Source organism: Gobio gobio, assembly GCF_949357685.1.
Source record: "Gobio gobio genome assembly, chromosome: 10".
In the NCBI taxonomy this organism is placed as follows: Eukaryota; Metazoa; Chordata; class Actinopteri; order Cypriniformes; family Gobionidae; genus Gobio; species Gobio gobio.
The window spans coordinates 55422474-55436200 of NC_137116.1; the positions used below are offsets into that span (position 1 = coordinate 55422474).

The window sequence follows — 13727 nt, forward strand, 5'->3', positions numbered from 1 at the left end:
GAACAAGAGCCAAAAGGAGAATGTGAGATGGAAAATGAGAGCGTGACTGAGAAAAACAAGACACAAAAGAGAAATAGGAGGGAAACACACACTAAAGCGGGGCGAATGCAAATCCAGATTAAGGGGGATGGGGTGACGGGGAGATGACATGCATGTAAATTAACATACAGCATGTTAATATGAAGAACGTCAGTGACACTTTCTCCCAGTGGGACAGACAAAAGAAAGCTATACAACGCAAAAAATAAAAAGGGCCTAAGAATATAAGCATTTTCTGAGATTCCCCCTGAGAGGAGTCTCTTTTACCCCTTTTCCACCAAGGCAGTGCTAGAGCTAATTCAGAGCCAGAGCTAATCCCAGTTCATAGTTGGTTGGACTGAGGAGCTTCTAAGAACCGGTTTGCTTTTCCACGGGCTGAGAGCCACAACAGAGCCGGTCTTAAGGCCTGTACACACCGGGACGAATATCGCGCGCGCATATCGCCAGCGTTTTTCGTGACGTTTTTCGGCGCGTCTTGAGTGTTCACACCCAAGCGATTTCCACTGGCGCTGCGCCGAGTGAACGTGCACATTCAGTCGATGCGCTCCCGGTACACAAGATGGTGCTGCGGCACTTTAAGCTTCTGACACTCGCTTGTCACACAGAAGGAGAAGAGAGACAGTATTTACGTGCTTGCCAAAACCACAGATATATTATATCTATGGCAAAACCATTCACACACTTTTTGCTAACTGGCAAGCAGCATTAGCAGCCCATCTTCTTCTTTGTCTACTTACTACTTCTTCGTCGTATCAATGTGTGCTCGGCAAGACCGATTTTGTGCTCGAGCGCCACCAAGTCGTGTTTTACTGTCACTTCAGCAGCTCCAGGCACGTGAACAAAAGCGCTGATCTCATTGGTCGGCCAGTTTTTAACGCGCCGCGTCAAAATAAAAAAACGAACCCGAGGCGTTTTTTTTTTAAATGACGCTTTTACGCCTGGCGTTTTACGCGTCGGTGTGAACACTCACATTAGCGCCCATTGTTTAGTCACGAGGCGATAAACGTCGGCGATAAACGCGCGCGAAAATCGTCCCGGTGTGAACAGGCCTTTACGCCACTGTATACGTCTCATCTCTCTCAGCAATGCTAGCGAGGCAGCGGCAGTGTTGCCAAGTCTGTGGTTATGCTGCTGGCTTTTTTTCATGTCCGCGGGTTGAAGCGACCCCAATTATGTGATATTTAGCCCCGGGAATGTGAATTTTAGTAGGCAACCATGCCAAAAAAAACACATATTTTACCCCCAAATGTGATTTTTACCGGGGAAGCCCCCCTGGAACACGATTGGGCTTGTTTTGAGTAGCAATCGGGGGGGTTTTGTTGGGAAAACCTGGCAACCCTGGGCAGCGGGAAACACACACACACACACCAGGCTTGTTCGAGACGCATCGTCACTGCGCAGACCGATACACGTATGATATATAAAAACGCATGAGTGAATCAAAAGCATTAGGAGTCGTGTGCTCTCGCTGGACTCGTTATCATACGGCGATCGGTCTGCACAGCACCGCTGCGAACAAGCCTTCCATCAACAATGCAAACGTTGCGTTACTATTGATTCACATGGCTTTACGATCCTACATCGGCATCAAAACACAACGAAAACACAGCGAATCCAACGCATTCATGCAGTTCGCCGTAATTTGTATAGACGGAGATAACAAACGAGCAGCAGCTGTTAGCTCCATTAGCTGCTATTTCAACAATGGCGGATCTCAAGTTTGTGTTGGTCTTGTTGACTCCGCCCCCAGCGCCTGACGGAATCGGTTCTTATGCTGCCTTCACGTGCTATCGGAAATGTCCTAATTTCCACTTTAGAAGTCGTGATTACGAGCTTGTTGCATTCAAGTGCTTTGTTGTCGGAGTGAACAGGAATCATGGTGGACACCAGTTTATTCTTGCCTATTTATTGGGAAAATCTTATTAAAACCAACATCATATACTTGTCCCATGCACTGACAACCATAAACATTCCAGATAGTCCGCTTCTGACGATTCTGTAGCCTAATTTCAGTCAAATGCAGGCTATTTTCGCTGTGTACCAAACATACAATACGCTTCATATGATTATTACATGTAAATACTACATTAATGTCAAGACAATACGACCTAGCTGTTTTTTTGGGGGGGGGGGGGGGGGGACAATAAAACTACACCTGCCACAGCAGTCTAGTTCTCCCCGCCACCATGTTTAAGGCTTATGACACGCCCATCTCGGGAATTGGGGTATCAAAATTATTTCCGAACTTCCCAGTGGTAAACACGACATCAGAGGGCGTTCATGTGCAATTTTTACCTAGGAAACTCGTATTTACGATAATTCCGATAGCACGTGAAGGCAGCATTACTTCTAGCCCTGTTCTAGCCCAGCAATGTTTTGGTGCTACTTAAAGGTCCCCTTCTTCGCGATTCCATTGTTCAAACTTTAGTTAGTGTGTAATGTTGCTGTTAGAGCATAAATAATACCTGTAAAATTATAAAGCTCAAAGTTCAATGCCAAGCGAGATATTTTATTTAACAGAAGTTCCCTTTCAAAGCCTACAGCGAACGGCTGGCTTGGACTACATCCTGGTACTTCCTTCTTTAATTACGTCAGTAGAGCAGTAGAACAGACTAACCTCCGCCCACAAAGAAACGCAAAAAAGGGGGCGCGGTCTTGTTGCTGTCCCACGTGGAGAAGCGGACGGTCGCGTGGAGAAAAGGAACTGTTGCGTTGAGTGTGTTTATCGCCATGTCATCGAGACGCTGTTATTTTCATCCAGGAGTCAAATCACCTTTGTTTGGCTTTCCCAGGGACGCTGTAGAGATTATTGAACGCATACATCTCTCCGTTAAGAGGCGTGACCTTTCCAACGTGCGCTAAGCTGCTGTCAAATTACAACACAGGAACCGCTTTCACGTGCGCTAAGCTGTGGTCGAATCACAGCACAGGAACCGCTGGCCCAATCAGAACTCGTTACGTGTTTCTGAAGGAGGGACTTTATAGCACAAGGAAATCACCAGCCGTTTTTAGGACAGTGGAAACAGCGGTATACAGATAAGTAAATAGTGTGAAAAATACTGTGTTTTTTTACACGCGAAACATGAACACACGTTATATTGCACACTGTAAACACAATCAAAGCTTCAAAAAAACACGAAGAACGGGACCTTTAAGAACCACTTTTCCTGGCTCGGAGCTGGGCTTTGGGTGTGAAACACAAAGAACCGATTTGAAACTAGGCTCTGGCTCCGATCTAGCTCTAGCTCTGCCTTGGTGGAAAAGGGGTATTCGTAGACCCTCAAATTCACAAGATGCAAATGCATAAGGGCAGTTTTGCACCCCATTCGCCCTCCCTTATGCCAGAGCTGCTCCTCGTCTCGCCTGCGATTAGCGGTAATCTCTCAAAGATGAGGCTCTCTGAAAGAACCACAACCGCCCCGCCCTGCCCCTGTCCCAAGAGCCCCTGGGGCGCACACATGGCCAGCCACCCCTAAGACTCCCAGAGAAGGGAAATCTAAATCCCAGATTGATCTAAATCCGGATTTGCAGATTTCATTTTTTTTACAGGGAGGATTTGATCTCTGTCCCCCCCAAATGTTTGGGGCGTTTGCTCTTAAACACCAGCTCAAACAGCACCAGTGCTCTCGAGGGCCCCGGGACAGGTTGTGTGCCAGAAGGAACACACAGGGTCGCCTGTTCATTAGCGAACGGGAATTAACGCCTCCACCAAACGGGTTCTGTGAGTAAACCGGCTGAACTAAACCCCTGGTGTGCTGTGATACTGTGCTCATGTCTACGATCACCAGCAGAGGAAGCACGGGGAGAGAAAAAACAGACACAAAGTGACGGATAACAGACGTGTGAATGGAGAAAACTTGACAATTTTTCACTGTAAATTTAATCCTGAACATTGTATTGTGTCATAAAATTGGGTAGAAGACTACAATTATGGTGCTTTGTGTCATTTTGGAGCTTGGTTTTCATATTTACCCAGCAGGCACAGGATGTAGACTTTTGTAGAATTTTGGTTGAAAATGTAAATTGACGTTCGACGTTCATTTTCAACTAAAATATGACGTCTGACTGACATTGGAGCTTGACGTCAAACAAACCTTGGGTTTAGACGTCAACTCGACGTTCATTTTCAACTAAAAAATTACGTTTGTCTGACATTGGAGCTTGACGTCAACCAAACCTTGGGTTTAGACGTCAACTCGACGTTCATTTTCAAATAAAAAATTACGTTTGTCTGACATTGGAGCTTGACGTCAACCAAACGTTGGGTTTAGACGTCAACTCGACGTTCATTTTCAACTAAAATATGATGTTTGTCTGACATTGGAGCTTGATGTCAACCAAACGTTGGGTTTAGACGTCAACTCGACGTTCATTTTCAACTAAAATATGACGTTTGTCTGACATTGGAGCTTGACGTCAACCAAACGTTGGGTTTAGACGTCAACACGACGTTCATTTTCAACTAAAATATGACGTTTGTCTGACATTGGAGCTTGACGTCAACCAAACCTTGGGTTTAGACGTCAACTCGACGTTCATTTTCAACTAAAATATGACGTTTGTCTGACATTGGAGCTTGACGTCAACCAAACGTTGGGTTTAGACGTCAACTCGACGTTCATTTTCAACTAAAATATGACGTTTGTCTGACATTGGAGCTTGACGTCAACCAAACGTTGGGTTTAGACGTCAACTCGACGTTCATTTTCAACTAAAATATGACGTTTGTCTGACATTGGAGCTTGACGTCACACAAACGTTGGGTTTAGACGTCAATTCGACGTTCATTTTCAACTAAAATATGACATTTGTCTGACATTGGAGCTTGACGTCAAACAAACGTTGGGTTTAGACGTCAACTCGACGTTCATTTTCAACTAAAATATGATGTTTGTCTGACATTGGAGCTTGACGTCAACCAAACGTTGGGTTTAGACGTCAACTCGACGTTCATTTTCAACTAAAATATGACGTCTGTCTGACATTGGAGCTTGACGTCAAACAAACGTTGGGTTTAGACGTCAACTCGACGTTCATTTTCAACTAAAATATGATGTTTGTCTGACATTGGAGCTTGACGTCAACCAAACGTTGGGTTTAGACGTCAACTCGACGTTCATTTTCAACTAAAATATGACGTCTGTCTGACATTGGAGCTTGACGTCAAACAAACGTTGGGTTTAGACGTCAACTCGACGTTCATTTTCAACTAAAATATGATGTTTGTCTGACATTGGAGCTTGACGTCAACCAAACGTTGGGTTTAGACGTCAACTCGACGTTCATTTTCAACTAAAATATGACGTTTGTCTGACATTGGAGCTTGACGTCAACCAAACCTTGGGTTTAGACATCAACTCGACGTTCATTTTCAAATAAAAAATTACGTTTGTCTGACATTGGAGCTTGACGTCAAACAAACGTTGGGTTTAGACGTCAACTCGACGTTCATTTTCAACTAAATTATGACGTTTGTCTGACATTGGAGCTTGACGTCAACCAAACGTTGGGTTTAGACGTCAACTTGACGTCCATTTTCAAATAAAAAATGACGTTTGTCTGACATTGGAGCTTGACGTCAAACAAACGTTGGGTTTAGACGTCAACTCGACGTTCATTTTCAACTAAATTATGACGTTTGTCTGACATTGGAGCTTGACGTCACACAAACGTTGGGTTTAGACGTCAACTCGACGTTCATTTTCAAATAAAAAATGACGTTTGTCTGACATTGGAGCTTGACGTCACACAAACGTTGGGTTTAGACGTCAACTTGACGTCCATTTTCAAATAAAAAATGACGTTTGTCTGACATTGGAGCTTGACGTCAAACAAACGTTGGGTTTAGACGTCAACTCGACGTTCATTTTCAACTAAATTATGACGTTTGTCTGACATTGGAGCTTGACGTCACACAAACGTTGGGTTTAGACGTCAACTTGACGTTCATTTTCAAATAAAAAAATGACGTTTGTCTGACATTGGAGCTTGACGTCAAACAAACCTTGGGTTTAGACGTCAACTCGACTTTCAACCAAAATATGACGTCTGACTGACGTTGGAGCTTGACGTCAAACAAACGTTGGGTTTAGCGCCAATATAATTGGCTTAAGCAAATACAGCGCAACGTTATTTTAGGAAATCGCTATTTAAGAATGATAATCGGCCCTAAAAAGTGGGATGTCATTGGATTACATAAAATATTAAAGCACAAAAAGACATTCTTTAACTCTTCAAATGTCAATTTGAACATTAAGCCAATAGAAGTTAGTGAAGAGATGCAGCATTTGAGACATAGACGCTTTTTCTAATGCAATGAGATTTACACATTTAAGTGAATAAAGCGTCCAAAGGCTGTGATTTCGGCCCGAGTGCAGGACAGGAGGAGGCAGATGTACTCACGCAGTATAAAGAGGGCGGCCGCGACGGTGACATTCAGAAGCCAGAGTTTCTTCTGTACCATGGTAAACTCTCACATACCATCACACACACCCCACCTGAAACACAAAGACACACACGGAAGTCAGTCCTGAGAACTCTCGGTCAGATCTCCATCCTGATAAGACAATGAGTGTTATGTTCTTTGCACAGATTATCATCACACACATCTCTGTAGTCAATCATTTTATCCCTTAAAACTCATCTTTGATTACCAAAAATGACATACTTAACATTTCTTCATGCCTTAAATAGCTTGAATGTACTCTACACCCTTGCTTCATTTAGTATATGCGACTCATGAATATGCAAATTATCCCCGCCTCCACTCACTCACAGCTCAGAAACCCACTCGCTCAACTTTACTGTAGCCTGACGTCATCATCTGGTGATGATGATCTGATTGGTCCAGCATAGTTGCTCCACAATGGATCAAGTCCTGACCCAACTTCCCCACCTCTGATGTTGTGGGCGGGGCTAAGCTTGGCTGGCGTCTAAGTATTACTGTAGGAAACGCTGCACAATGGTATCACTCTTTACAACAACAACAAAAAATGTGTTTGTACTTTTATTTACTTTTGTTTTATAACAAATATTCAATCAACTATCACAAACTCTGCCTCATTTGAAAGCTAAAACACTCCAGATTCATGTTCTGAAGTTGTTTTGTGATAAATCCCCCAGAGAGGAAAGGGTTAAACGAAATGCTGAAGCCATGTAAACATGAACAGAATAACTGCAGATGGAGTGCAGATAATCGCTCAGATCAGATCAGACGAAGCCTAGAAACGACACACTCTTCACAACACATCCCACTTTATAATCCAAAACAACGAAACAATAGAGAAAAAAAACAGCTAATCCTCGTTTGTTTGCATGAGCGTTTTGAGTTGGAGTCATCAATCATGTCCATTTTCACTGAAATATGGATTCTAATCCGCATTCTGACAATCTGCAGTTTAGACTCTTGCGCTGAATATGAGCCCTCCCTCATCTCTCTCCTCCAATCACAGGCCTTCTGGGACTCATTAGCGCATTACAGGCCATATTATTGTAGAGTCTATGGTGTGAACACATGAATACACATATCTCAGTGTGCAATGGACTGATTACCTTGAAATTACAGGATGTATATATAGTAACAAACACATCAATTGGTTAAAGGGTTAGTTCACCCAAAAATGTAAATTCTGTCATTAATTCCTCTCCCTCATGTGGTTGGACACCCGTCAGACCTCCGTTCATCTTCAGACACAAATGAAGATATTTTAGTGTAAAGCTGATGCTGAGAAAGGCTTCAGATAGGCCTCCATTGGCATTCAGTGCATTTACACTCACAAGACCCATAAAAGGCACTAAAAACGTCGTTACAAAGTCCATCTCACCACAGTGGCTCTACAATAATCTTACGATGCGACGACAATAGTTTTTGTGTGCAAAAAAAAATCAAAATAACACCTTTATCCAGCTTGTTCTTGTCTTCCGTGTGTGTCTCCACGACGCATGCGTGAGAATATGAGCAGATCCGGCGTTCGGACACACGACCCAGAAGAGATTTGTTCACAAGCAGAGGAAGACGCGCGTGTCTAAGCTGTTGAATTCTACATTGATCGTGCTTTAGGTCTCGCTGTAGTTCTCAAAATCAGGCTAAAGTGTGTATTTAATGGATTCCCGAACGCCGGATCTGCTCATATTCTCACGCATGCGTCGTGGAGACACACACGGAAGACAAGAACAAGTTGGATAAAGGTGTTATTTAGATTTTTTTTGCGCACAAAAACTATTGTCGTCGCATCGTAAGATTATTGTAGAGTCACTGTGGTGAGATGGACTTTGTAATGACGTTTTTAGTGCCTTTTATGGGTCTTGTGAGTGTAAATGTACTGAATGCCAATGGAGGCCTATCTGAAGCCTTTCTCAGCATCAGCTTTACACTAAAATATCTTCATTTGTGTCTGAAGATGAACGGAGGTCTGACGGGTGTCCAACCACATGAGGGTGAGGAATTAATGACAGAATTTACATTTTTGGGTGAACTAACCCTTTAAGACATCAAGTAGGATGATACATATTTTTTTTTTCATAATCTGAGCTCAAAGATAGTAGTGTGCTTAATGGGTACTTGCGCGTAATGTGTACGTTTACCCTATATAATAGTTTTTGTATATAATGCATGTGCACCACACAGACTTTCCTCAGGCGTTTCAGATGCTGTGTGACGAGATCTGCCATCCCATAGCAAAGTCACGTCTTTTATGCGCATCGAGGAAGTTATTTGGTAAATGTATTTATTTATGATTTAATGCCATATCAGCAACAACGGCTATATTCATCGCAATCAGCAGTTGTTTACAATAATTTAACAATTTTGTCTTAAAAACAATCACTATACAAAATCAGGCATTTATAGTTATTTGGTAAATGTGTTTCCATCATAGTTTATGTACGTTTTCTTAACGGACAAAATGTTTATCCGACTTAATTGAGTGTATACATGTTGTGTTATGTAAATGTATGTACATTAGGGCAACTTTCTTTTTTTTTTATGCGATATCCGAAAATGTGCATAAAAATAGGTGGATGGAAACATATCTAATGATGCTGAACATTCATTCTGATTTTTAAATGTTTTTGAAAAACGTCTCACCAAGGCTACATTATTTGATCAAAAATATTACAATTTAAAATAACCGTTTTCTATGAGAATGTATTGTAAATATTGTGATGAAAGCTGAATTGATCATCATTCCTCCAGTCTTCAGTGTCACATGACCCTTCACTAATAATTCTCATATGAAGATCTGATGATCAATACAGTTATGATTATTATCAGTGTTGAAAACACTTTTCGGGATTCTTTGATGAATAATGCATTTAAAATAGAATCTTTTGTAACATTATAAATGTCTTTACGGTCACTTTTGAGCAATATAATGCTATATAATTCTCAATAAAAGTATTAATTTCTTTCACATGTTGAACAGTAGTGTATCACATAACACGTTGCGTGTGACCAATGTCGGATTTTAATGATTTATTCTTAAATTATGACATTTATTCCCCCAATCCTGCGGTTTCATCCTCGCCACAGAGCGCAAGTTCGTGACTTTAGTTGTGAAGTGTGAATCTTTTGGACGCACTGGAGACGGTGTGTGTGTTTCACTGCTTGCTCTCCTCTTTCACAACGAGGCCTTGTTCAACAGCAGGACGGTGAGAGACTCCATGCGGACACACACAAAGCCGGCCCTCATCTGGCTCCTCTAAAGACCGGTCTCAAGATCAGTTCATGCGGCTGGACCCTGTATGAGCCTTTTCTACAGGCAAACGCACCACTGACTCCAGAACAGAGGCTTGGGACATGATCTTGGCCATGGGACTGGGACTTTTGGATCTGTGCGCTTGACTTTAACAAAGCCGGTTCTTGCATGAACAAAGCATTTTTTAAACTGTTTATTTACAGTATGACTTATAGAATATCCTCCTGCATTTGTGGATCAGGAACACCTCACATTTGCTCATATCTTCACTGCAAAAAATGCTTTTATTACTTAGTATTTTTGTCTTGTTTTCAGTCCAAATATCTAAAAAATCTTACATTAAGAAGCATTTACTAGAGTTTTTGTCTTGTTTTGGGTGAAAATAACTCAAAATTAAGGAAGTTTTTGCTTAAAATAAGCAAAATAATCTGCCAATGGGCTAAGAAAAATAATCTTAATTCAAACAGAAAACAAGATTATTTTGCTTACCCCATTGGCAGATTATTTTGCTTATTTTAAGCAAAAACTTCCTTAATTTTGAGTTATTTTCACCCAAAACAAGACAAAAACTTTAGCTTGTCTAGTAAATGCTTCTTAATGTGAGATTTTTTAGATGTTTGGACTGAAAACAAGACAAAAATACTAAGTAAGAAAAGCATTTTTTGCAGTGTTGGGATTTGATAGAACTGGGATAGAAGAGAATGTTTAAACAGAAACACAATCTACACTTCCACTTGTGAAAAGGATATTTTTCCAAGACACCAGAAGTATTTTCACACTCTTAAGTTTCCAGACGGAGGATATTGATGTGGAAACAGCATTAGTGTGTGGTTTATTTCATACCTGCGCCAATGAGTTTCCACTGCGTTGTGGAAATCTGTCTGGACAAAAATGGAGATGAGAGATTTGAATTCCCCTCACGAAATTTGACATGTTTGCTTGAACCAGACACAATGTGTTCCTCGAAATCTCTTAAGAAACACACAACCAGCCATGCTTTCGCCATTGCGCATGCCTTCTTAAAATAGCCTCCAACTTCGGCTTTAATTAACTTAAAGTAATAAGCTGGTCTTAGTGGCTTTGAATGGTCGACGTGGGAGATTTCTCTGCTCTCAGGTGCTCAATCATACGAGTGGATGTTTGCCAGCGCTGTATTAAACCAGCCTCGGCTTTCATTTCCAGGCACTTAGCAAGGAAACCCCTCCACAACACTGAGAGAAGCACGGAGTGTGTGTAAGCCACAGGGTGTGTTTGCTCTCCGGGTCACTGATGTTCGAGACATTTCATGAAGGGTGTCTGTGCTTTCAGACTAAACGAGTCTTTGTAGATAAAGTCGTTAACCTCTTAACCTGCGCCCCTATTTTTGAGCATTTTCTGCAAAAACACACCCAAATAAAAATGTCTGCAGCTCTTAAACCCATAAATGTGCTCTTATTTTAAACTACACACCTGAAATGTTGTATAATAGCTCAAAGTAGTGTAGGAACAGAGTAAAACAAGGTCAAATATACATGTGAGTGAATCACTGAGGGAAACATGGATGAGACATTAACCCTCTGCTGCTCTTTGGCCATTTCTGACCGGAACATTTTCTGTTTTTAAATGTTAAAATCACAGCTTCATCAGAATGATATGAAACTTGGTGGCTTTTCTAGCATTAGGGATGTAAACACACCAAAAAATTGTCATGATTCGAGTATGCTAATTGGTCGTAAAAAAAAAAAGTAGCGTTCATTGTCTTCGGTCATAAATGAGCGACCATAGGAAATGAGTGGGAAAATCGGCAAAAACACACATTCTCTGAATATTTGTGTGTACAATCTACAAATCGGCCACAATGCTGAAAAAAGTGAACAGCAGTGAAGGGGTGACACTCTAAAACATCAAGAGTGTGATATTGACACATCCGCACACACACTTACACACACACACGCACACACACTTACACACACACACACACACACACACACACACACACACACACACACACACACACACACACACACACACACACACACACACACACACACACACACACACACACACACACACACACACACACACACACACACACACACACACACACACACACACACACACACACACACACACACACACACACACACACACACACACACACACACACACACACACACTTCTAGCATTAGATTAGAACACACAAAAATTGGGGTCATGATTTGAGCATGCTAAGGGGTCGTAAAAAAAATTCTCCCACTTGTGCTCTTCGGTCAAAAATGACACCATTGGAAATGAATGGGAAATCTGCAAAAACACAAATAAAAAAATCTATATTTGTAACAAAAAATCTATATATCTCAAACTTTATAATAAATAGTCTTTGAGATTTTTTAAACATATATTCAAATCCATCAACAACAAAAAAATCATTAAATGTGTTGAAAAGAGAACTAGTGAATCCTCAAGCCTCTCCATAGAGACTCTAGTGGTTACACACATGGCTGCAGGATTTCTGAAATCATTCCAAAAGAGGCGCTAATCTGCCTTCAAAAAATTTTTTTTTGAAGGCCTAGTCTCTATTTTATACGGAGCCCCGCACATGACATGCAGTAAAAAACTAGTAGGCTAAATCGTGCGCACGATTTACTATTTCATTCCCTCGATTTGCTAAATCATGCGCATGATTTATAAATAGAGGGATCTAATTAGTAACTCATGCATTTACATTTACATTTAGTCATTTAGCAGACGCTTTTATCCAAAGCGACTTACAAATGAAGTGCAAATCATGATTACAAATCATGCGCACGCTTTACTTTTTTTTTCTTGCATGTCATGGGCGGGGCTCCGTAATTTTAACCTGAAATACTGCAATAATAATTTAAAAAAAATATTTTTATTTATTTATAATTTTCAATGGCAAAAATAGACCATAATTATTGCATAATTATAAAAAAAATACCATCAAATCATCTCAAAATACAAAATTAAAAAGAAAAAATATTATTGAAGAAAAAAAAATTGCATTGGTTTTACTGGGGTGGAGGAAGTTGAATTTTTAGGTGTCCGGTCACTTATGAGCGGGAAGACGACCAATGCGACCCCTAAAGGAAGAGCACCAGAGGGATAATGTTAAAGGGATAGTTCACCCAAAAACTAAATGATGTGTATCTGCTCACCCCCAGGGCATCAGAGATGTAGGTGTGTTTGTTTCTTCAGTCGAACACAGATGAAGATGTGTAACTCCAGCCGCTGCAGTGTGATAGTCGAATAATGATGTCAATGGGCATATTTTAGAGTATGAGAGCAATGAGAGTAAAAACACACACGCATACGAATCCTCATTAAACCTGCGGCTCGTGGCGACACACTGATGTCTGAAGACACCAAACCATCGCTTTCTGTGAGAAACCCAACAGTATTTATGTTATTTTTTTCCCTCTTATCAGACGAATTTCATCTAGTATATCCAGCGCCATAACTTCCGGTGAATAAGGTCAAAATACTGGCGTGATCATAGATATATATACATAGATGCCTCATTCGACCGATCCGTGCAGGCACTAATGAGGAATCTATGTATATATCTATGATCACGCCGGTATTTTGACCTTATTCGCCGGAAGTGATGGCAAATAAGGAAATACATTTTTAAATATGGATATTTTTCTTCCACAAACGCGTGGATTCGCTTCAGAAGGCCTTTATTAACACCCCAGAGCCGCTGGAGCAGTTATATGATGGATAGATGCACTTTTTATGGACTTCAAAAACAGAGCAACTATTACTGCTATTATAATGCTTGGATTAGCCAGAACATTTTTAATATAACTCAGATTTTATTCGTCTGAAAGAAGAATGTCACACACACCTGATGACTTGAGGGAGAGTAAATCATGGGCTAATTTTCACTTTTGGGTGAACTATCCCTTTAAAGGCCTGAGAATAACCTGAATATAAAACTGAATGTCTGATCATGTTTTGATTCGTATGTGAGGATGATCCGCTCAAATG

At 41.0% G+C, this 13727-nt stretch overlaps 1 protein-coding gene across 1 annotated transcript in view; it reads right to left on the bottom strand.

Annotated features, from left to right (window-relative positions):
* Positions 1-13727, bottom strand: part of igsf9b (immunoglobulin superfamily, member 9b) — a 97314-nt gene that overhangs the window by 71009 nt on the left and 12578 nt on the right. Inside the window, exon 2 of the mRNA XM_079827637.1 lies at positions 6442-6536. Coding sequence (XP_079683763.1) covers positions 6442-6502 — 61 coding nt within the window. The 5' untranslated portion in view covers positions 6503-6536. The remainder of the gene's footprint in view (positions 1-6441; positions 6537-13727) is intronic.